Here is a 23,063-nt window from a genome sequence, read left to right as displayed (position 1 = left end):
GAAGAAATATGTTCTGTTTTTTTTTTTTGTACATTTTATTTAATAAGACTTCATTTTTAATCATTACTTTCAAATCGATAATAAGTAGATTAATTACTTTGTCTTGGGATAGTGAACGATTTGAAAAAGAAACCATTATAGAGAGACCCTCACCTGGAACGTGGTCTCCATTAAAGCGCAGCTCTACAGTGTGTGGTCTTGGGTCTCGGGGTGTAAAGCTGATTGCGTAAGTGTGGGCTCCTTGAGCTGCAGCCGCTGTTGGTACTCTACCACCATTCACCGTTACCTCCAAATTCCCAGGACCAGCCGCCATTGTTTCAACTACAACATGAACACATTTCTTTAATTTCTTAATTCAATTCATTAAATCATTTAAATATTCAAAACATAAATTATAACGTTACTCGCCCAAAAAAGTCACAGCCTTGCCGACGGTCCCGTGGGCGACGTCTTTGACTTTTATCGCTGTGACGTCATAGACCTACGGAAAGAATTAGATATTTAAGGAAGTTTTAAATCAGAGCATTAATAGAGGTATGGAGATTTCAATGTTTCGAACTATTATTGCTTGGATTTTTGTGATACGGTGTTATAAAATCTTTATTTTAAATATTAATATTAGAAAACCAAATATGGAACTCGCCTTTAAATGGAAAGGGCTTGCTGGTATGGGCGTGGAGTCAACAAGCACATTAAGCCTGTGCTCCCCGACGGCCCGCGGTACAAACTCAGCCCTGAAAGTTCCCGGGCCAGCCACCGCCACAGCCGCCGGCACTGACGCCCCGTTCGGACCTATACGTCACTTCCGGTCAGCTCACTGCTTCGCCCTATACATCTATCTCTTTCTCAAACAGTCAAACTATATACAGATTTACTGTATCATGGGTTCTTCTTTCTCTCTCTAGTCCCTTTCTGATTTTTGTTAGAAGTTAGGGCGAAGCAGATGAGCTTAAACAGATGTATGTTATAAACGCCTAAATATAATGAATATATTTAATGTCATTCTTACCACCTATATTTAAAAAAACTTAGAATTGTTTTTGGAGCTGTGAGCCGTACAATATTAATCTACATTAGTAGTTATATGAGAAAAATAGTTATATATATATATGTTAACAATAAAAGCATGGATTATATAGTGAATTATGTTAGTGCGAAGCTTTTTCTACGATTGTTGTAGTTTGCGTCAGTTTCATAGTTAAAAAATCTCGATCCCTAAATAAAAGGGAGATGAAATATTCCCACTTTAACATGAAAATTTACTGTCATTTATGCCATCCTGCAAAGAGAAACGATTTACCTATTACAAGTCTGCATATCAACTTTATGCGCCCTGTATAAGCTGTGATGTAAGACATACCTTCAACATTGACTTCAATTTGATCAAGTGTCGCAGACGGATGGTGTAAGGTCAGCGATGCAGGCTGATGTAATGGTACAGGCCCCGGTAAAGTTACCCTCGCACCAACCCCACTACCCTCTGACACGTCTATAATAAGAGGACAACCCGGCACTCGCATCTGTTGACAATTACAATAATAGTAATTTATTAATTTCCTTAGTATTACAAAAACTATGCAGAGTAACATTAATTTATTGATGTTGGATATTACATTCATTTTTGGATTTCACTTTGTGGATATAAAATGACATTGTAATTACATGTTTCATTTTTGCAACAGAGAACTCTGCTAAAGTCATTAGAAACTGATAATATGTCAGAATATAGTTTTGGTATTTTTATGCATGATGAATAATACATATGCAGACATACATATGCAAACATTTACATTTTTCATGCTAATTATTAATTTATTACTAGATAATTTAAAGCTAAGATCATAGCTATATAATTTTTTCAATTATTTTACCTTATTAAAAGACACATTCACAATGTGCTCGCAGGCTTCTGTTGGTGTGAATGAGACAGTGAATCTTGCATTTCCCTGTTAAAAAGAAATATATCAATATCAAACAAATAAATATATAGGTCAGTAATTAATTACATATAGCAAATCAAAAAGTAAAATAGTAATAATGCTTTTCAATCTATACCTATCGTTGTATATTTTATTAAAATGCATACTACTTGTGAAAATATTATTTATCATAATTGATTCTTGGCAAAATATGAGTGTAACTTAAATCATCTTTATTAAATTTTTTTTTTCACAAATATAGCTTACTTGTGGATGAACTTGTGTTGGTATATTGAGTCCTCTAGCTGCTACAGTAATTTCTAGATTTCCTTCCCCAGCCTGGGCAGCATCCACTGCGAGCTGTACTGGTACACCAATACGTGCAGATGCTCCACCCGTGACACTTACAAGTTTACTGTCATATGCTTTGCATACAAATGGTGTGCCCTGGAATAAAAACAAAGACATTTATAGAATAAGTGAGAACAGAGTAAGCACCGAATTTAAATTTAAAAGGGCCTTTGATAAACTAAGGTTTCACAAATTTACTTCAATGCTATGAATACAGATTCATGTTTCTTGGGACAATAAGTACATGAAATATATCAAATATTAACAAATTTGTTTCTCTGTACAGATGCAGGGCACTAATTTGCTCGAGACCTCTAGTAAATGCTACTCGTCCTATATAGTAAATTTGACAATGCTGTTAATTACGTCAAAATGTAAGACTGGGTAGCAAGTTTTGCAACTTTCAAATCAGTATAATTACAACTATAAATTTTTCTAATACATACGGGCACAGGTTGATTATTATAATGAGCGGTGAGAGTATGCGGGCCAACATATTTCGGTGTAAAACTAGCGACTAGGCCTGAGACAGCTTCCCCAGTGAGTCGTACTGGAACGTCTCCTCTTTGGCCTTTGACAGTTACGGTGAGTTCTCCGCCGCCAGATCCTTCCACTCTTACTGAACATGATGCAACTTCGCCAACCGGTATGAGTTCTAGAATATTTTCTATGTTATTGTTTGGATTTCTTTTATTAGAAAAGTTTGTTTATGTACCTATTTGCTTCAAAAGTTGCTGTCACTGTCAAGTGTCATATGAAATTGTTACTTTTTATTTTATTTCAAGCACTAAGTTCTAGGTCATATTGCACATAATAAAATATTCATCACTTAAAATGTGAAATTAATTACTAGTATTTCTTTTCATGACTTACCGATTTGGGAAGTATCTATAGTAACTCTTTGCGCGGGTGATATGTGAAATATGAAGGGCGACGATGGAACTGGTTCTCCATTAAATTTGATGTCAACTCTATGGGGCGTCGCTGTTTCTGGTCTCCAAAATACTAAACACCGTCCGCCACCAACTACCTAAAAATATAAGGATTATTTTGCTTTAGGATGATAAACAATACGAACTGCGAAATTGATCCCTGAGTATTTTTATTTATATACAAAGTGTGGCTGACAATATTTATATGACACATTCAATGGATGGATCCCACAATAATACACATTCAATGGATATTCAATCAGGTCAAATGAATAAATTAACATATGAAGTAAGCGAAAGGTGTATATTGTCGCCAAAATATACAATTTCATGTCAACTGTTAAATGTTTATTCTTCATAGTCACAGAATGTTTAAATGGCATAAAAGTTAACATTATATTTCATAAAAGTCTTTAAATACGGAAGCGTTTTATTCTAATGAAATCATTAAAGTGAGGTAGTTTCATTAAATTAATTTCTTTTATAGTTACAGCAGCTGAAACTATGATAAAAATTTAAAGAATAGTCTTTTATCACATATTTCGTATTTATTATATTAGAAAATGTTAGGGACGTCGCAGTTTTCTATAAAATATGACAAAAATAAATATATATTAAGCCCAACTTTGAAAACAAAAGTTAGCAATAGGTTTAAGTATTTTAAAACAGTGTTATTAAATTCTTTCAATACTTCAAAAGGAACCTACGCATAACCTCGGAAATGTGACTTCACAACAGCTATATTATACTGTAAGGAACTTTATAGACTTTAATATTTAATCTACAGTTAATAATTATAAAAATAGATTAGTAAGAAGTTTATAATATGTGATCAGAAATAATTATATTTAAACATGTGTTTATGTAATATTGCAGGAAATGAAAATTTTGCTTAATAAATACATTAATCTTATTGATGTAAGTGAATTAATGGCACTTCAGCGTCTTGAGAACATCAGAAGACTAACAAATCCGATCAAGTTTACATAGCGAAAGTGTATAACCACATCGTTATTTAATTTAGCCATTCAGTCAATGGCTTATTAATAAGTCAAGTCTAGCTACTGTCAATATCAGCGAGGTTTACTTGGCAGAAGTTTGTTTAGGTTTACATTCTACTTACTTGTACATGATTGGGGACTTCGCCCTCGTTGATTGAAATTTCTAATTGGCCTTCTCCGGCAGCACTGGCGTCCACTATAATAAAACAGCAATAAACTTCATTTATTTACAATAGTTACGTATATTTTTAGTAGTTTTGACGTTAAAGTTTTAAGAGAATAGAACAAAACTAACTATTTCATGTTATGTAATATTATATTTGGTTGCGAAATTCTCTTTTATTTGATTTTTTTTTTGTTGTAAAAATAAATACGAACATGACGAAATCTGTAGCAATAAACCAATATTGGAAATTGAAAATCCGTGTGAGATTTTTTTTAATCTAATATTTGTATAGTGTAGGAATATTCCGAAATGCATTTCGATGTTGTAAGTTTGAAACAAATTTAATGTGTAATTAATCAACTTCAGCTTCAAATATAATTATAGCGTTAAAACTTTTAACATGAACACATAATGATAGAGGAATTTAATTATAGTGAATGTATTGAGAATTCAAATACGAATTCCACAACACGTATATTAAAGCTTGTTGGTATACAAAAATATGTAAATTTCTGAACTGCGGGTAGGCTAACATTGTTAAACTTGAAGCAATCCCGACCTCCATTAAATAGTTTTAACAAGGTTTACGTCGCTTGTTATGTAACACGTGTCGATGTACCTCTAAACTGACATTGTTGTCCGACCAGAGCGTTACCCACGTCCGTCACTTTAATAAGGCTCGAGTCGTACACCTTCGCGACTAACGGACCAGCTGCTAACTTGTCATCACCGATGGATACCTGTGACATCATGGTTTAGTAAAAAAAAAGCCGGAGAATAATACAGACTATGGAAGTTATATTGATATGATAGTATTTATATTATCTGTTTGACGATTGATTACACAACGTCAAGGTACATATTACCCGTCCTTTTCGTTTGAAATGTTATTGATAAATATTTTATCTGTAAACATAACAGTATTTCTTGTTTGTCGGTTACATACAAAAATATATATATTCGATTCGAAAAAATAACATCAAAAAATATTTGATTCATGAAGGTACTCACAAAGGCTACCTGCGACCTACACTTAAGTAAATTTCCGCTATGCTCGTTGCCCTTTCATATTTCTCTCGTAAAGTTCAAACAAAATTTACCGTCTAGTTAAAGGTCCCCCATATATCTATTTGAAGTTAAATGCTTTTTTAATCTAGTGGTCAAATCAACTTATTTTAAATTCATTATAAATTATAAATATCCCCCATACTTTATATGTAGTTATGGATATCCCTATATGGCTATAAAAAGCTTGAAATCGGCCTTAAGCCTGACTAATGGAAGTCGGTACCTATATGGTAACCTACAAGATGGGATCACACGAGCCATTGACCAGGCTTAAGTTTTCTACAATACAATGAACCGAGAAGTTAATACTTTATAATATAGTTACAATACCAATATGGGTAAATACATGTTTATATACAAAATACTCGAGAAAGCGTGGGTTCCAACGTTTTGTTGAGTTATTATTTGCGGAACTAGCTTATATACACTTTGAAACACTGTAAATTATGTAAAAATGATCTCGTGACCTTATATTCCATTGTAGTTCTAACGTCAGCGGCCACATATCTGCATGTAGACAGTCCGAAACGCTATTATTAACTTCAATTTCTATCTATGTAAATATGACCCACGCTCAGACTTTATGATTCCCATTTGGATACTCCACCTACTTTAACCGAGTGCAGATAAATTCAGTTTTGTTGGTGTCGTTTATTTAATTTATATATCGTGATAAAAACATTTATTTATAATGTTGACAGTTTAACGGTTACTATGAATATAATGAACCTTCGTTGTGGACGTCCTGAATGTATTATCTTCGTTCCAAATTTAAATTAGATTTGACACGCCCAAAGCAGAGACGGTAATGATTGTAGACTGTAAAATTCTGTCACGTCATTGTAAACAAAACAACCTGAAATTAACTAGCGGCAGGCAGAATAAAATGTTCATGTAATTTTCATCCTGTTTTAATTTTTAATACCTTTAAAAATTTTAATATTACATACTTTTATAGAACATTTTTTTAGTCTTATGCTAGCATTTTTCATAAGTAAAGTCATGGCCTTTCGAACTTTGAATAAAATTCCCAGGTTTTGTATAATATGTTCAATAATTGTCACTATTTATATTTACCGCTACAAAAACGGGAGTGTTGAATGAGTTCGAAAATAAATGTATGTATGGAGGTTGTAATTGTCACTTACATCAATCAAATGTGTTCCAACTTCTTCAGGAGTGAACTCTATACGGTAGACTCCGGGACGTTCAGCTACATCGAGAACCCGTGCTGTCACAGGACGACGTGACGGGGCTGTGACCGTGACTCCGACCTGGCGGTAACCGTTCGTTTAGAAAAGGAACAATTTTTTTTTTATTATTTACTATTAATTCATCATAAATAATCAAATTCACTTAACTAATTATATTAATAAACTAGGATTTTAAAGCAAATTTAGAACGAAGCAAACTATTATGAGACCACACAATATAAATCGCAAAAAAATTTAAACACCTACTATATACTTAACAATGCTTATTCCATAAATTAAGTGGGTGTATTATTGTATAGAGGAACTTGTATTAGTTCTCATAATAAATTGTTCATCTGTATTATAGGTATATCATTATCTTAAAGCTGATGTTTATAATAAAAAATGTACATGCATATTTCTTCTATAGATTTATATATTAAGTTATCAATTTGATTACCATACAATACAGTTAATACAACAAATATTTTATCTTTAATACAGTTATATGTTTATGTTGGCACGACTGGAGTTTAGTACCACACTACCAATAAGTATTACGATATGAATTGAAGATCAGATATGTAAATCAATCAGTATTCTAAAGTAATGAGTTAATTAAAATGATAAAATTGGCTATTAGATTAGCTCTTATCTGTTATATCACATGTTGTAACATGCATAAAAGGAAAATATGATTAAATTCTACAGGAAGCTCCGTGAGATAAACGCTTGTGACTCATTAAGAAGCGGGAAAATTGATAAGTACTAAACAATCTATTGATTCCGATTATTATTATAATAAACACTGGATGGATGGATGATATTAAGAGATGTATCTTCATTAAAACAATTATTATAAATGCGTAGTTTGCATGAGCATTGGATGGTTTTTGTTCTGTAATGCAAAAACTACGTAATGGCTAGCTTTGCATATTAAAGCATGTTAGATGCACAGATTAAAATAATATCGGATGTTTTTTTTTTAAGTTGTAACAGATTACATATTTATGATTTATAAAATTACATTTGTAATAAGTGCAATTTTAAGTAATTTTAGTATCAATAACAATAACATAATTATTAATCGACTAATACATACATACAACAGAACCATAAACGTACAATAAATAAGATTAATATATACAAATAAATGTAAATTACGAGTGTAAATTATTCAAAGGGTTTTTGAAACTTCATAAAATCGATTCATGGGTACCTCGACGTGGCTTTTTTTTTTAATGAAAATTGGATATCCGTGTCCCCTATCCGAACGAACAGTCATCTATCATGACGTAATTTTACAGAAAGATGTATCCATTTATACGTTCCGTATTTTTTTATATAAATATACAAAATATTAGCCTTCGTAACTCAAAAATATATATCAATAAAATATTAAATTAATATTATTAGTTCTATATAAATTTATTTTCTCAGCAGACCAACTTAAATTAAATGACGAATGACATTTTAATCTTCGTTTATATTTAAGTGATATTAAAAAAGTTATTGAAGAAAATTTAAATAATAATTCAATTTAACATTGTGTCTGAAGACGGACGGTCTAAAAAGGTTTGAAGTACAGCTAATAAATCTAATATTGTCACCGCCATGCAAAATTCTGACGCTTTTACCGAGGGAGGATAAATCATAACTCTATTTTGTGTACCCTGTATTAATATATTCCTGATTATATGGAATATTTATTTATATAACAATAAAAGTGCTTCTATGTTATTTTTAAACCACTTTGAGAGAATTTTGAGAATTTGATCATTATATTCGTATGTTTGTTGAATAAAGGTCAATTGAAATTATGATATCGATTTGAATAGGGTTTCCGTTAATTAAATTAAAAGCGTGTTTCTGGAAGATGTCTTTAATGAAGATTTCAGTGGATGGGAAATGAAAATGTTCAATTAATAATTTTGTTTGATGTCGGCGAATTTTCTATGGTAATCGAAGTTGTCTTGAGTGTTATTGATTAAAATGTTACAATACCTCATTCTTGCTGAATGCTGGGGCTCCAGGCGAGGTGGAGATCTCGAAGACGGCAGGCACTCGCGCGGGTATCAGTCTGGTGGGTTCGCCCCCGCCGCCCGCCGGCCCCGCCATCACTTCGACGGTCCACGGGGAAACTGACGGTTTAATAAAACTTCATGAATTCCATTATCTATAATCCTTCAATTAACATTAAGATTTAAATTGATAAAATATTCCCATCACAAATATATTCTATAAAATTAAATTGGAAGTGTAACCACTTAGCGAGAAGGAATCTCTGATAAATCATTCCGTTTCTGTTTAATCTGTGAGGAGCGTTTTAGAACGAGGCTAGAGCAGTAATTGTAGAAACAATCGTTCGCTAAGACAAAACAAAATGAGCGTGAATCAATCATTTTGTCAAATTGTTTTGAGTTTGACGGGTCAGTGGGAAAATAACTTTATGTAAATAGAAGGTTCCCGAAACACATTGTTGGTACTTAAGTGCTTAGAGCGCTTAGTTATTTGACAGTCATGAATAATGATTCTTATTTTGATATAAATAATACATTATTTATTCATTCATAGAATATTTATTGCTCGGGAGGGTACAAATACAGTTTTAAGTTACAAAGTCTCACCGATGATTCAACCCGAATTCATAATAAGAGACTTAAGCGACATACATAAATAGGTTTTTGAACAATTGAGATTATATATTTTTCTCACTATTCAAATGTCAGTCCGATGTGTAAAAAAATGCTAGTAGGTAGATTTATTATTTAAAATTTTAATATTTCAGATATTTTTATGTTTGAGTTGTTATTGTATTTACAACAAATATATCAATACGTAGAAGTTTTTCGTTTAGCTTCAAATAAATGAAAAGATAATTTCAATCATAAAATAATCAAAAGCGAAACTGAAGATTCCATTTGCTTTTATGCTTAATGTTACGGTTAAAATAATATAGTAACATATATACGCTAAGAGTAAAAACATTCTAACATTGTCTTTGTATGATATCTACTTAATATATATATATAAAATGAACGATTCTATTTGAATTTTAGGATAACCCACCTGTTACTATGAGCTGACTGTGGTGTTTGTTTTATAAAATAAATAAACACAAAATACAGATTATGTAAAAAGATACAGCAGAGATTCATTTAAATTTAATATGTATCTACTAATATTATAAGCCGACATTATGAATTAAAACTTTTTAGTGTTTACATTATATATTAAAAACAACAGAGATACAAATTTAAGTAGCAGAAAGAGGCTTTATTATTAATATTGATCTCTTTCAGCTAACCTACTTAAAGAGCTATTTGTTATTTGATGATAAAACACACACCGCAATTAAAATAGTATTTAAATATTATTATTATTATTATTCTGAAGTTTACACAGATATAACTCAAAAAGTATAAAAAATATATACAAGAGACTTAAGACTATTAGAACTGAATAATATTCTGTCCAACAGATAAATGTTTTTTTAAAATAAAAATAATTTGCTAGCGTTAGTTTTCAACGAGATGTCAATGGCAGTTTCTGTAACCTTGTAACTTGCTATTTTTATAAATAATAAAAGTATAAACCCACAGAAAACATATCTATGAAATTTGATAGTCTCTCTTTTTTTAATTACAGCAAACCTCAAACACGCAAACTATTCCGTCGACTTCTACTTGTAAGAAAAGGAATAAATAAAAAGTTTAGTAATTTTTTATAAGATACTATTAATAAGCGTATATTTACCTTTTATTTCTGGTTTGGTTGTATTTAAGTATTCCTATAGCAGTGCCCTTAAATAAAGCTTATATTTAATTTTAAAGTTCCCAAACCGGTCCTGAACTCCGTGCAATTCTTCAATTCACCATTGAGACTAATTAGGGGCTCGGCGCTGCTAATGAAACTCCTTTAAAAGAATTTCTAATTTACTTTTAAATTTACATTTGTTTAAACATTTTATCTGAATAGACGATAAATATGTGAGTGTGTGTAAAAAGATTTGCTTCTTTATGTGGAATAAAATATTACTTTATCATTGTTCATGAAGGTGCTGTATAATTGCTTAAAACTGCCAAACATAACGCTAGTTTCTCTATCCGATATATTATATTGCATATATTTTGTATGGTCAAATTTATTTAATAAAATATGATATACACTATTTATTATATATGGATATCAAATTGCATGGTTCTGAGCTGTAACATGAACAAGAGTATCGGTATCTGATACGTAATGAGATCAAAATAATTCAATAGTCAGTCGCATGTATATAGTTATAAAGAATACACATGAAAATAAATCAGAACTTAAATAAAATTAAAATAAAAAATATTCTACAATACAAATAATAAGATCGCATCGAAGGAACGAAAGTTTAATTAATCAATGCTTATAGCAATCATAAATTATTGTTTAATCGGATTGAAATCTATGAATTCATGTGCAACGTATCTCGTTTGCGTGAAGTTGAATCTTTAAAATGATAAAAAAAATGGCCGCTATTACGCGTACTATATAGAATTTCTCTTTTTCTCTTCCGCCATCTTATTTTACGTTTACTTTCATCGAATTTTTAAAATAAACTCGCTGTGGTTTGTATTGTCTATGATACATAACACTTCGTTATATAATCATAAATATCGAAGCAGTTGATATTATAATTACCCAAATGTAACATAAATTTTTATTTTAATAATAAACAATATTTTTCTTTATTGTTATTATATGATTAAAAAAAAATACATAAGTTTTATGAGCTCTATGGGAATAACAGCTTTCTAATATACTTTATGTTGTTTTGTGACAGATGTTATGGATTTTTTTAAAAGAATGTTTAATGTTGATGCATTTCAGAAATATGTTGTTTAAAAAATTATTTATATTTCTAAACAAATTTTTCGGGACAAGATTATTTTTACGTATTCGTATGTCGATTAGAAAGCTTCGTTAAGTACACGTTCAATTTATGAAAACTAAACATTTAAATGTTTGAGTACGTACTTTTAATTTTAATTCGAAAGCCTTCATCTAGGACACCCGAGTTAAAAATGTTTTTGTGTTATAAAGTCATGATATAGATGAACAATTTCATGGAAATAAATACACAAATGATTGAATAACAATAAAAAAGTGACGAAATAAGGCTAAAGTATGATAGTTACATAAAATGAATATAAAATGTCTGAAATTATAAGTCTTTATAAATGTTATAAAAACTACTTATACATTGTTTCTAATGATATTATATAGGGACAAGTTTTTAATTACATATGTACTCATCTTATTATATAAAATTAAATAGTAATATCCTGTTAAGAGTTAAATTTATAGACAAATAATGCTAGGATAATATCTGGGAATCGCTTGAAGTTGAGGGAAACAGCTTGTTATAAAACAGTCATCTAAGTTAGTAAGGAAACGGACTAAAACTGATGTTTTGCGTATTAATAAATAAGATCTTGCTTGAATCCATTCAATACATCGAAACCGTATGAAAACTTGATATATCTTAAAATTTATCTTTAAACAAATTACACTTGATATAACGGCAAAAGAAATGTTAGTGAGAAATTAAAAATATGGTTTGGTGATTTAAATACTGTTACGAATACATTACGCAACGATCTGGTCCCAAACCTAGAAGGGGTAACGTTATGCTCTATGGAACTTTAAACAGCACAACCAGAATTGCAAGTTTCAAGAGGCGGTTCCGCGTTTTTAAACTTAGAGAGCTGCCTTCACTTTCTGAATGGGTGATTGTTTATTGTTGAACTGCAGCACTTCTTGAATATGTGAATGTATGGCATATGTGATGATTTGATGTTTTATTAAGCATTCTTGTTTTGCAAACTGCAAACGAATGTTCTTAGTTTATGATAATGTGAATTACATTTACTATATAATAATATACACGATCCGTTTTTACAAGACGGAGTTTTATATGCGTATTAAGTTTATTTCTTGTATTTCTTCTTCTTTGTTTTAATAGTGCCTGATACTGAAACAAGTAACATATATGCGTACATTCCTGATTTATTTCGCATTATATCAATTGCAATAAGACAATTCTGTTTCGGAACTGAACTCAAACATCTAGGCTGATGTATTTGTCGATGTCCTGGGTTTGTTATTCCAAATCAACTCTCAAATAGAGGAGTATGTACATCGCACACTCAAAGAACATAGAGTACACATACATCGGCTGCTAAGCTAAGTGCGTTGTCTGACAGCATTCAAATTTCGAATGATTTGTATAAGTGATTGAATTTAAAGTGCATTTTGAAAATTAATTTTTAATCTGTTTTATAATGAAAAATAATAATATGAAATTCATATCGAAAATACAGAAAGGTGACTTTATAGACACGAAAAAAATGAAGCTGAACCTCCAGAGAAAAGCGTTACGGTTGCTATACTAAGCTATTGTGCCCTGCCACGAGACTGATTGAATTAAATATTCCATAAAAGTTATATAAAAGCTATACATAATAATATGAGATGTTGTAATTTTATTTCTTATATACATATTTATAACTTGTAACTAAATGCAAAAGTTCACATCAAAGCTGGAAAAATTTCCACCTTCAATTATGGAAGGAAACGAAGTCGCTACACGACTCAACTAGTTTGTTGCTTAAGAATTTTCTAATGTATGCAATTTCTCTCATATTAGCTATTTTAAAATCAGCCTATATTAAAAAAAAAATCAACACTATAAAAGAAAAAAATACTATAATTTTCGATACATCAGAAGTGGTTAGAAAAATTTGCCGTTATAATTAATAACTCGTAAAATTATAGGCGTTTATCATATATATTACATGGACAACTTGAAAAAATGTTGATTTAGTGAATAATATATTACAAGTGTTATAAGAATATAACGAGAACCGGTCAGTAAAATCACAGTTACCCGAACCTTAGAATCAATTTGTAAATCAACCGTTATCCGGGTACTTTATGGCGAGAAATTTATGTAGGAACTAAAGGTCTGAATATTTATCAAGCATTTGATCACGTGTATAAAACTTAATAATAATTATTATAGAAATTTTATAGGGACTGCAAAAATTAATATTAATATATTGAAATTATGTTCTAAATAAACTTTTCCAATAGAGAAAAATTTTGCTAACAGCATAATAACTAATTCTAAACTAACAGTACATTTAATGACGAATACTAAAAGGATTTGGTCTTCTATAGGATTATTCAGGAAAAATGTTTCTGATAAACATAATTTTCCCTACCATCCAATTCAACTCAGGTGCAAATACAAATCCAATTAAATAATTTTCAAAATATATGTGACAGTAAGCGCCTCACATATACAGTTATAGTGAAATGACAGACAAAGTTTTCAACTTAGTCTTGTGTACAAATAAAAAATGTTAAGATTATAAATAAATCGAAAGAAACTTAAACGGCTGATTAAATTACGGCTCATTTAAATGCTCATTATAATGAAATAAAACGAACAAATGAATATATTATTAGTTTGAGATAATATCATCTCTAATATAATATTTTTTTAAACAGCAAACGATCCTTAACATTTCTTCATACTTCCTCCGACGGTTGGCTCGGAAATATCGATTACAAATTAGCTATGGGCCTTTAAAATTTCGTTACGTTTGTAACAATAACAATAAACGTAATCCATTTCATAATTGAATGACCCAATTCAATAAACTGTTATTAATTTACGAATAAATATTTTAATATTATTAATATATTATTTAACACGCCGTTTATTCATTTATGTATCGTTTTAGATGTTATGTAATACTATATTTTATTCGTGTTGCCAAGTCCAAAAGTATTTTCTATTTAGGTACTGATTATATATCAAGATTCAGAAATTGAGACGTCATAATTTGTCTATAGATACAGAATTATTTTTCTACTTATATTAGTATGTTTTATTTAAAGTAACCAAAAAGAAAGCCTCAAATGTTGTGAAATTTGATCTAATCAAATTTTTGAGGGCAGTAGTGAAATGTGTGCCTACGTATTCAGTGTTTCGCCAATAAACGCACAGACAGTGGAACGCAGACGTGATTGAATCGGTGTCCTGTATTGAGATTAGCATTGCTCTTTCAAGTTTCCTAACAGCAAAACATTTCCGTCCCTGATTTAAAAAACAGTCAATAAACCTTGAATGAGAGACATGTTTCATAACTCAACCGAAATGGCTTTCGATTAATATTTTAATGCTTTCCTTAATGTGTCATTAAGTTTTAATGTCACTATATTTTAATTATAACCAGATACTATTATTACAATAGCGTTTTTTTGTATCTAACTTTATATATACGAATAACTTCAGTTACAATAACACAAAGATAAAATTTAACGTAAAAAACTGATTGCATAGTTTTGAGTTTCAAAACTCAGCGGTGATTATATTTTCACTTCTGTTTTTCACGTAACGTCGCGCCAAATGTTTTAAGAAAGCAAATATTTACATTTCCAGCAACAACACGTGTTTGGCTAGTTGCAAGAATGTAACAATATACGTGTATTGCTGTTAATAACCAACCGGATAAACGAGGGAATTGTGTAGACAATTACCTTTTTTTTTACTTTTTTTTTCAAGTTCTGAATGTTGTCAATGGTAAATTTTAAATGTCATCTTTTTTTACGTTCCTAAAGAATGAATTATAAATAAATGTCAACGAATAATAAAGTATCTTTGGATGGTAAGAGAGAGGAAAGCATATAGACTGGAACTGGTTTGAAAAAAATGTTGTTGAGAATGTTTTCTAGAATGTCTTTTTGCGGATCCTCCAAAGGCGCAATAAATATTATCGCTGTTTAATCCTTAAAGGATATCAATTTAATTACAGCAGACACATTCCTCTACGTATGATTAATCTAATAGCATGCGGGGGACATTAAGGCCGCTGTTAATGGCAGTTTAAAAACAAGTTGCGTTGAAGTTTCGAAAGCGTTGGCGATGCAGTTTTTAACAAGTTTCTTATAATTATTAACATTTATGTTGTATCTTGTGTTTGGAGAATCATATTTCTCATATCATTTTTATATAAATGCGTTTGAAAAACAAAAGTCAAGGCCACATACGAGTGTTGTGGTTGAAACTGACGCCATTTGTAATCTGAGAATCGGGTGCAGTTTAAAACCTTCAGTTTCTTAGCAGTAAATGTGTTGGAATTGTTTGTGTGTTTGTATAAATCGGTTTAAATTATTATATTACGATAGATTTAACCTTTGGCATAGTTGTGTGTGTATATGTATGTGTGTGTGTGTGTGTGTGTGTGTGTGTGATAAGGAGTTCCTTCATGCTATATATGCATAGCAGATAAAAATATACAATATGCTATTACAACCATGAACATGTAAGTACATACATGACATCTTTTAAGTAGTTTTGTGTGAATAGACAGACAATAAGATTAGTAGGAAGCAGGATAGGGCAGCCGTGTCATTATTATAATGTGATGGGAAACATTCCTTATTTTATTCGTACATGACACATACGATACAACGAAAAAGTTTCAGTGAAAAAATATAAGTAAAATAGACTGACGGTAATTAATATAAAACTAAGTTTATATTAAGCTACTTCTCACGTAAAATATATGTAATTTTCTATATGAAGAGTGTTTTTATACATAATTTAAAGCGTATCAAATAATATTTTGTATATGTGATATAATTATCACCATATTGACGTGTGGACTCGTGAAAATATTTGTTTTTAGGTCATCTAGGAGACGAAAGTATTCATTTTCCTGACCTAACATTCAAATTAGACGTACATTTTCTAACAAGCAAATAACCAACAAACATATGATGAGTCACGGATGAGCAAATTATATTTTCACTGACGTAAGATGAAAGTGACAGTCTCTGTGTATACACTTATGCAAGTATATGTTAAGATTTTGCTAACATCGATTTTCGCATTAATTATGAATCGATTTGTATAAATTAGTGTTTATATCATATTCGTTATTTAATTTAACGTAATCGATTTTTGGGAAAGTAGGTTTCTAATGTGTAATGATGTGGTATACGTAATAATTGTTAATTAACTATTGATTCATTGCTTAAAATACTATTAAGAATTACAGAAAGGCGTTACGTATATTAAAATCGGATTATAATAATTACACAACAAAATATACTTTTAGGAAGTGGTTAGTTTAAGAAGTGAATTTTAGTATTGTAATTTTTTTTTAATTATTTTAGAATGCAATATATTTACGTATGTTTAAACGGATTATTAGCTTAAGTCAAAATAATACGTAAAATGACTATTTGAATATGCTTACTAAATGTTTTTTTTTTAATAGAAATATCTAGAGCAAACTATTCTTAAGTAAATATACATTAACAAAGCTTCTATTTGGCAAACCACTTAATGATTATACAATACAGTACCTACATTTTAATGGCTGGAGGAAGAAAATAAAATATAATAATCGGTAGTTATGTTGTTTTTCTTGACTTATAGATGTGTTACTGTGAATTATATGTGATGATATAAGAAAATAGTTACGTATTTACTATTATACTATTAGATTTATTGGTAATTCCAACCAATTTATTTAAGTAAAAATATAAAAGCAAGTAATAAACATGTATAACTGAAGTTATAAATTGAATAAATAATAGGGCATTATTTGTTGTTCGGACTAAAGCTATAAAACCTATTTGTTTTATAAAATTGGCAGAATGGGCCCGGTACAATCTGTAAATTTAAAAAAAATGTATACAGCCAAAGTAGATACGATTATTGAGATGTATAACTAGTTCATATCAACGTGATTAGCACATTTTTTCTTCCGTCGTCACGTCACGCATCACTCGTATAGGCGATCGGGTATAATGTTACCTACTAAAACACATTCGATAATCACAAAATTACTGCACATTGACACCAAATAAGATGGTTTTAGAGTTCTTTTTTGTCCGTGGCGAAAAAATAAGGGTGCATATGAAGTCCCTACAAAAGAGTTCAACGCACGTTTCAGCATTGTCTCCACTCATTCAAGCGGATCCGTCAGTCAGGATGTGCTTTTGAGTGCATCATTTTAATTATATCTATGACTTGTTCTTGTTTCACAAAAGGCTAACCTTGTGAAGTATCAAATGTGACACGACTCGGACCGGTTTCGCTATGAAACTTGACAAAACTAGGTCGATTATCATAATCAAAAACTTATTTGTTTCAATACAATAATCGATAAGGATATGAATTGATTTAAACGAATTATTTAAACTGTATTCAAATATATCGCTACGTATATAAATGTCAGAGCTGGTTTTACGGAACGTTTATAATTAAAGGTTCTTGAAGGCAATGACGTGTCTTGGCCAACCTGCGACACGGTGTATGCAAATAGACACACTGGGATAGTACACACCTTTTGAGACACGGAAACGGCTACAGATATCTGGGCCACTATAATGACGTGCGGAAAGAAATCACAAAACAATAACACAATGCACTCACAACACTTAGACACTAACACAGATCGACTGTTCTTAGAATGAATAAAAGATCAGAGATACTGTTATGAGCTTACTCCGTGTACGAAGCTATTTGAGATGCATTTTAATACAGCGTCGCCTTGTACGCGACCGATCTAATGTGAGCGCTGTGCGGTTATGCGCGAGCGCCGCCCGCGCCTAGTGACGTCACGCAGGTATTCAAAATGGCGGCGTGGAATCCGAGAGCCTTCGTACCATCAGCAAATAAACTTTATAGATTTTATATATATCCCATTATATAAAATCTGATATAAAAATACTTTAATCAAAAACGTAATAAATGTTATAAGCTCAATTTGCGATATAACAAAACAATTTTAATTCGTATACATGAATTTCTTTGTAGTTATGTAGATTTAAGTATAAATATATTATAAAACATTAAATAAGATTCTTGCTTTATGTATGAAATGTACAACAAACAGATTCGGCATCAGTACAAAGCCCCTTTCGCTGACACGAATGAGATAGTAATATGTATTTGTTACGATGAATGAATAGTTTGCACTAGAAGGGGAGAGGTAGCACACTTATGCGGATAGCCTTCGAAATAAGTCCAAACCGACTTTTACCTTGTCCACGTAAAATCAGAAAATGTAATGATTTGGGACCAGAAAAATTGCTGACATTATTTTAAGCAATCCAAGAAAGTACTACAGGTTTTTTTTAAGTACATACATATATATGTGATATTTTCTTTATAAAAAATTCAGATGACACACGAATTTAAATTATTAGCCATTTACAGCGCTATAAAATGTTTATATAAAATTCGATAAAATTAAAAATGAAGTTAGCATTACAATAATATGGCTATAAAATTATCATATGTATTTCTTAAATAATCGTTATCCAGTTTCCATAATCTATTGAAGATGTTTGATACAACCAAGGTTGAATGCATTAGATAATTACACAATCATTCTGTTGTATTGAAGTCAGATTGAAGGCATAGTATTGTTACATTTATTTATATCTACGCTTTTATTTAACTATGCGAAGTATATTTTATCTGGAGTTAAATATTTTTTAAAGGTTTTGATACAAATTGATACTAATTCGTCTTGTAATTCTTTTTTCTAAGCTGCAATACATTCGTATGAAACTGGTGTTATTTAAAAATAAATAAAAAAAATATATATGATTCAATATAATTGCAGACATATTTTATATCAGGTTGGATCTATGAAGAGTGATTATTTAAATTATATGTACTTATCGTAAATATATATAATTAATGGCTTCATTTTTTAAACGGTAATGATTTAAATGTGATAAAAGCATTATTGCAATATCGCGTGTTAGTAACGCTAGTTATTCCGGATAAGATCTAGTCATTACACATACCTAGCAGAATTCTATAAAGAATGATAAAAAAAATAATGTCCATAAATAATATGATTTCTACTTACTTACATATCGACTAATATATTAAAATATTTATTACTGGTTATAAATATGCCATATGTTTGGTTAACGAGGATTACAATATGCGGCTAAGTTATTTCGAATAAATCTTATGAGATCTGAAAACTAAGTCTTATGAGAGCTAAATATTATGAGACCTATCAGCTACCCTTTATGTTAAACGGTTCCAAAACATAAACATGTATTCGGTCTTACTTCTAAAAATCCTTATAGACTTTCTCACAAATTCAACGCAGGGATATTATAGTAAAAAGTATATGTTAATTTTATTTTAAGTGTAAAAAAATACCGTACAAATGTAGTAGGAAGTTGTAGGTAAAACATTTATAATGTAAAAAATATCTATTTAATAAAACGTCCTTTTAATTCTGTAACGAAATTTCTTAAAGATATGTCGACGTTATCTGTACACGCTCTAATTGCTGAAACTATTATTTGGTCTAGACCGATTATTCTGCTCGATTGATTGGATTTTTGTATTGTATGAGCAATTGCTATAAATAATGCCAACTGTACTAAGTAAACCGTGTTTCAAGACATGGTTATTGTTATATGTGATTTTCTTCAATTTTATATTGTTTTTATGATTTATTGTCCTCTAATGCTATTAAATCGTACATTAAAATTTTCTGATATATCTAGTAATATTATAAATGTACATATAGTCGAGTCCATGAGTGAGATATATACAATATTACAAACTTTTTAACATTTTTTTTTGATATATTTTTATAGTTGAATTTAATTTGGGAGATATTAGAATTAAGTTTTAGTTGTTACTATAAAAAATATATGTATAACATGTAAGTAAAAGTTTAAACAGAGACTAGAATGTTATATTGAAAGCTACAACGCTAGAATATAAGAAAGTTCAACTGTGTTTATAACGAGTGTCTTAAAACAAACCGATTACAACTTAATCCTGTGGCGAATATGTACCTAGTTGTCATGTTTAAAGTCGTTTTCCATGTTATGTTATTTATTGAGCGTATTCCATTTATGATTCTGATATAACAGAAGTAAATTAATATAACAATAGTTTTAAATGAAATTTAATTTAAAAAAAAATATTAACAGAAAACGTCAGTTATATGATAAATTGATGTTAAAGCAGTGAGCCTAACACCTAATTATAGTTTTAAATGATACGTTTCGATGAATTATTCGTTTATTTATTACAGTGTTTGTTATATATTTTAATGACATAATCATTTTTTTTAATATAAGCAAGTATTTAGCGGTAAGTTAGAGATGTTAAGAATCGAATTTATTTATAACTTACTTCTGACATATAACTAACAGAACAGATTCGGACACAACTCTCTACTTGCTGTAAGTAAAGGTTAATAGGTTATTTGTAACTGTAGTTATATAAAACATACATACAACAAACTAACCACAAATATACATACAAAATATATTTTGTATGTATATTTGATAGCAGTATAGCTTTGAAGCAAAATGTTTATCAAATTTTACTAAATAATTGTAAAATTAATTCTAGATCATAATTTATATAGTGTGTTTAAATTGCTCGTGTTAATGTTCACAGGTTATACTACAGTAAAGAGATTTTAATTTTCAAATAGAAATGACAAAAACTGCCAGGTAAGAGTGATAAATTTTCCGATGCTTTAAAAAATATAAATAAGTTTAAAAGGGGAAAAGTATCGTAGCTATTAATTTTCCTAGACTACTCTGTAGCAAAGGCGATAGTTTTAAGCTATAAAGAATAGGTCGAAGTAAAAATTTCTTTGAAGTTGCTAAGAATTCGTGCTCGGCGAACCGTGATTTTGAGTAAGCTGCATGGCAGCATTTACTTTTCTCGGTATTCTCTATCAAGTATTTAATATTATGTTATCAATAAAAACATACGAATATTCAAGGCTCATAGTAAAAAAACAAGCTGCCAACTTTTTTTATTATTTCATATTATGGAATAATTGCATCGAAATGTTAAATGAAATTCGAAAGAGGAAAGCCTTTATTCATACGATAAGTCAATATTGAGCCTCACCTGGCACATGTTCCTCGTTGAAGGTAACTCTGACTGAGTGTGGTTTGGCGACGCGTGGTGTGAAGGCAGCCATGTATTTGTGACCTCCAAGTGGTCGCACCGAGCTTGCCACGAGGGTTCCATTACCCCCAGACACCTCTAGTTCCAATTGACCAGGCCCAGCAAGACTTGCATCCACTTTAAAAATAAAAAAATTAAATTATTTCCCGATAAGACTGTTAAGAAAAAACCTATATATGTATTTTCTACTTGCTTTTAATAATTATTTGTGTAGGTGTAAAAGTAAAAGATATTATCACAAAAGACAAAGCCTTTTGCACCTTACCTATAAATTCAACAGGTTGTCCTACAATTCCTTTATACGTCGGTTTTATGACTATTCCTTTTGCACCTCTATTGTTATCCCTTTGAATTGGTCTGTAACAAATAAAACATTCATCAGAAAATGTAATTAACGAGTCGTAAAATAGAAAAGTTATTTTCTTAGTACAATAATATTTGTCTAATGTTGGTTCTGATTGCTTAAATTATTATTATTTTAATGTTTCAAATTTTATGAACGTCATTCATCCTGTTTTTCATTTGTATGATATCATAAAATGCAAATAAAGTTGTTGTTGTAAGTTCATAAATAAATTGGAAAGTCTTTCAATTGAAAACACAGAGACTTAAATATTATCAACTTCAAATTAAGCCAACGGGGAACCTTAAAATGGTAGCAGGTACGCTTCCTGGAATTTATAACTACACGAGCGAGTCCGAGAGCTGTATATTTTCTTTGTAGACTACTTATTTTGTTACTGGCGGTCGTTTCGATCTTGCGGCAACATCAATTTATTTGTAAAGACAATACAAATAACTATATTTACCGATAAAGCGCTCGGTTGGTAACGAATACACGTTACCGATGGATTTCTCGTCATTTCATTCCACATGCTTTTCATACATATTTAAATTGAATTTGCTTTTGTATTATAATATTCGAAATACGAATGTGATTGTTTGTTTACAATGAATATATATTCTGTTTTAAATCATTGTACTCTTAGTTTTCTATATGGCTAGGTTTCTAATTAGTTTTAAATTGTACCTGAAGCGGGCGTGAGAAGCGTCCGTTTCAGTGCGGGCCCCCCCGGTTGGGTCGCGGGGGGGCCTATTGGATAAAAAAGACTGCTGTTGCTTTTCTTCCACACTGCTGTACGAGGAGTCTCGCACCACGTATGAACTCTCACGAACCTCTCGTTTTGTGATCTCTTGCTGTGAGCAAAAGTTAATTTAAAATTAATGATATCTTAGATTATCACAAGTAATACAAATAATGAAACTAACTGTATTCGTTTATATTTATACGTATAATTTTATAACGTTGTTACCATTTTTCAATCAAAGGATGGGATATGTGTTAATTTAAATGAAAGATGTAAATGTGAATTATTATAGCATCCCTTTTCTAATC

General features: G+C 30.3%; 1 protein-coding gene across 3 annotated transcripts in view; it reads right to left on the bottom strand.

The window, feature by feature from the left end:
- The window catches only part of LOC116768910 (filamin-C), a 57,878-nt gene that overhangs the window by 13,276 nt on the left and 21,539 nt on the right, over window positions 1–23,063 (bottom strand). For all 3 annotated transcript variants that reach the window (XM_061526908.1, XM_061526907.1, XM_061526909.1), the window contains exons 18-32: window positions 22,698–22,864; window positions 21,933–22,024; window positions 21,608–21,784; window positions 8,635–8,771; window positions 6,586–6,711; window positions 4,989–5,109; window positions 4,326–4,399; window positions 3,144–3,300; window positions 2,717–2,925; window positions 2,187–2,366; window positions 1,872–1,946; window positions 1,361–1,520; window positions 644–792; window positions 409–481; window positions 154–321 (exon numbers count right to left, since the gene is read on the bottom strand). In XM_061526908.1, coding sequence (XP_061382892.1) covers window positions 154–321; window positions 409–481; window positions 644–792; window positions 1,361–1,520; window positions 1,872–1,946; window positions 2,187–2,366; window positions 2,717–2,925; window positions 3,144–3,300; window positions 4,326–4,399; window positions 4,989–5,109; window positions 6,586–6,711; window positions 8,635–8,771; window positions 21,608–21,784; window positions 21,933–22,024; window positions 22,698–22,864 — 2,065 coding nt within the window. The remainder of the gene's footprint in view (window positions 1–153; window positions 322–408; window positions 482–643; window positions 793–1,360; window positions 1,521–1,871; window positions 1,947–2,186; window positions 2,367–2,716; window positions 2,926–3,143; window positions 3,301–4,325; window positions 4,400–4,988; window positions 5,110–6,585; window positions 6,712–8,634; window positions 8,772–21,607; window positions 21,785–21,932; window positions 22,025–22,697; window positions 22,865–23,063) is intronic.

Source organism: Danaus plexippus (assembly GCF_018135715.1).
Source record: "Danaus plexippus chromosome 3 unlocalized genomic scaffold, MEX_DaPlex mxdp_30, whole genome shotgun sequence".
Lineage (NCBI taxonomy): Eukaryota > Metazoa > Arthropoda > Insecta > Lepidoptera > Nymphalidae > Danaus > Danaus plexippus.
This window is presented reverse-complemented; position numbering and strand designations above follow the sequence as displayed.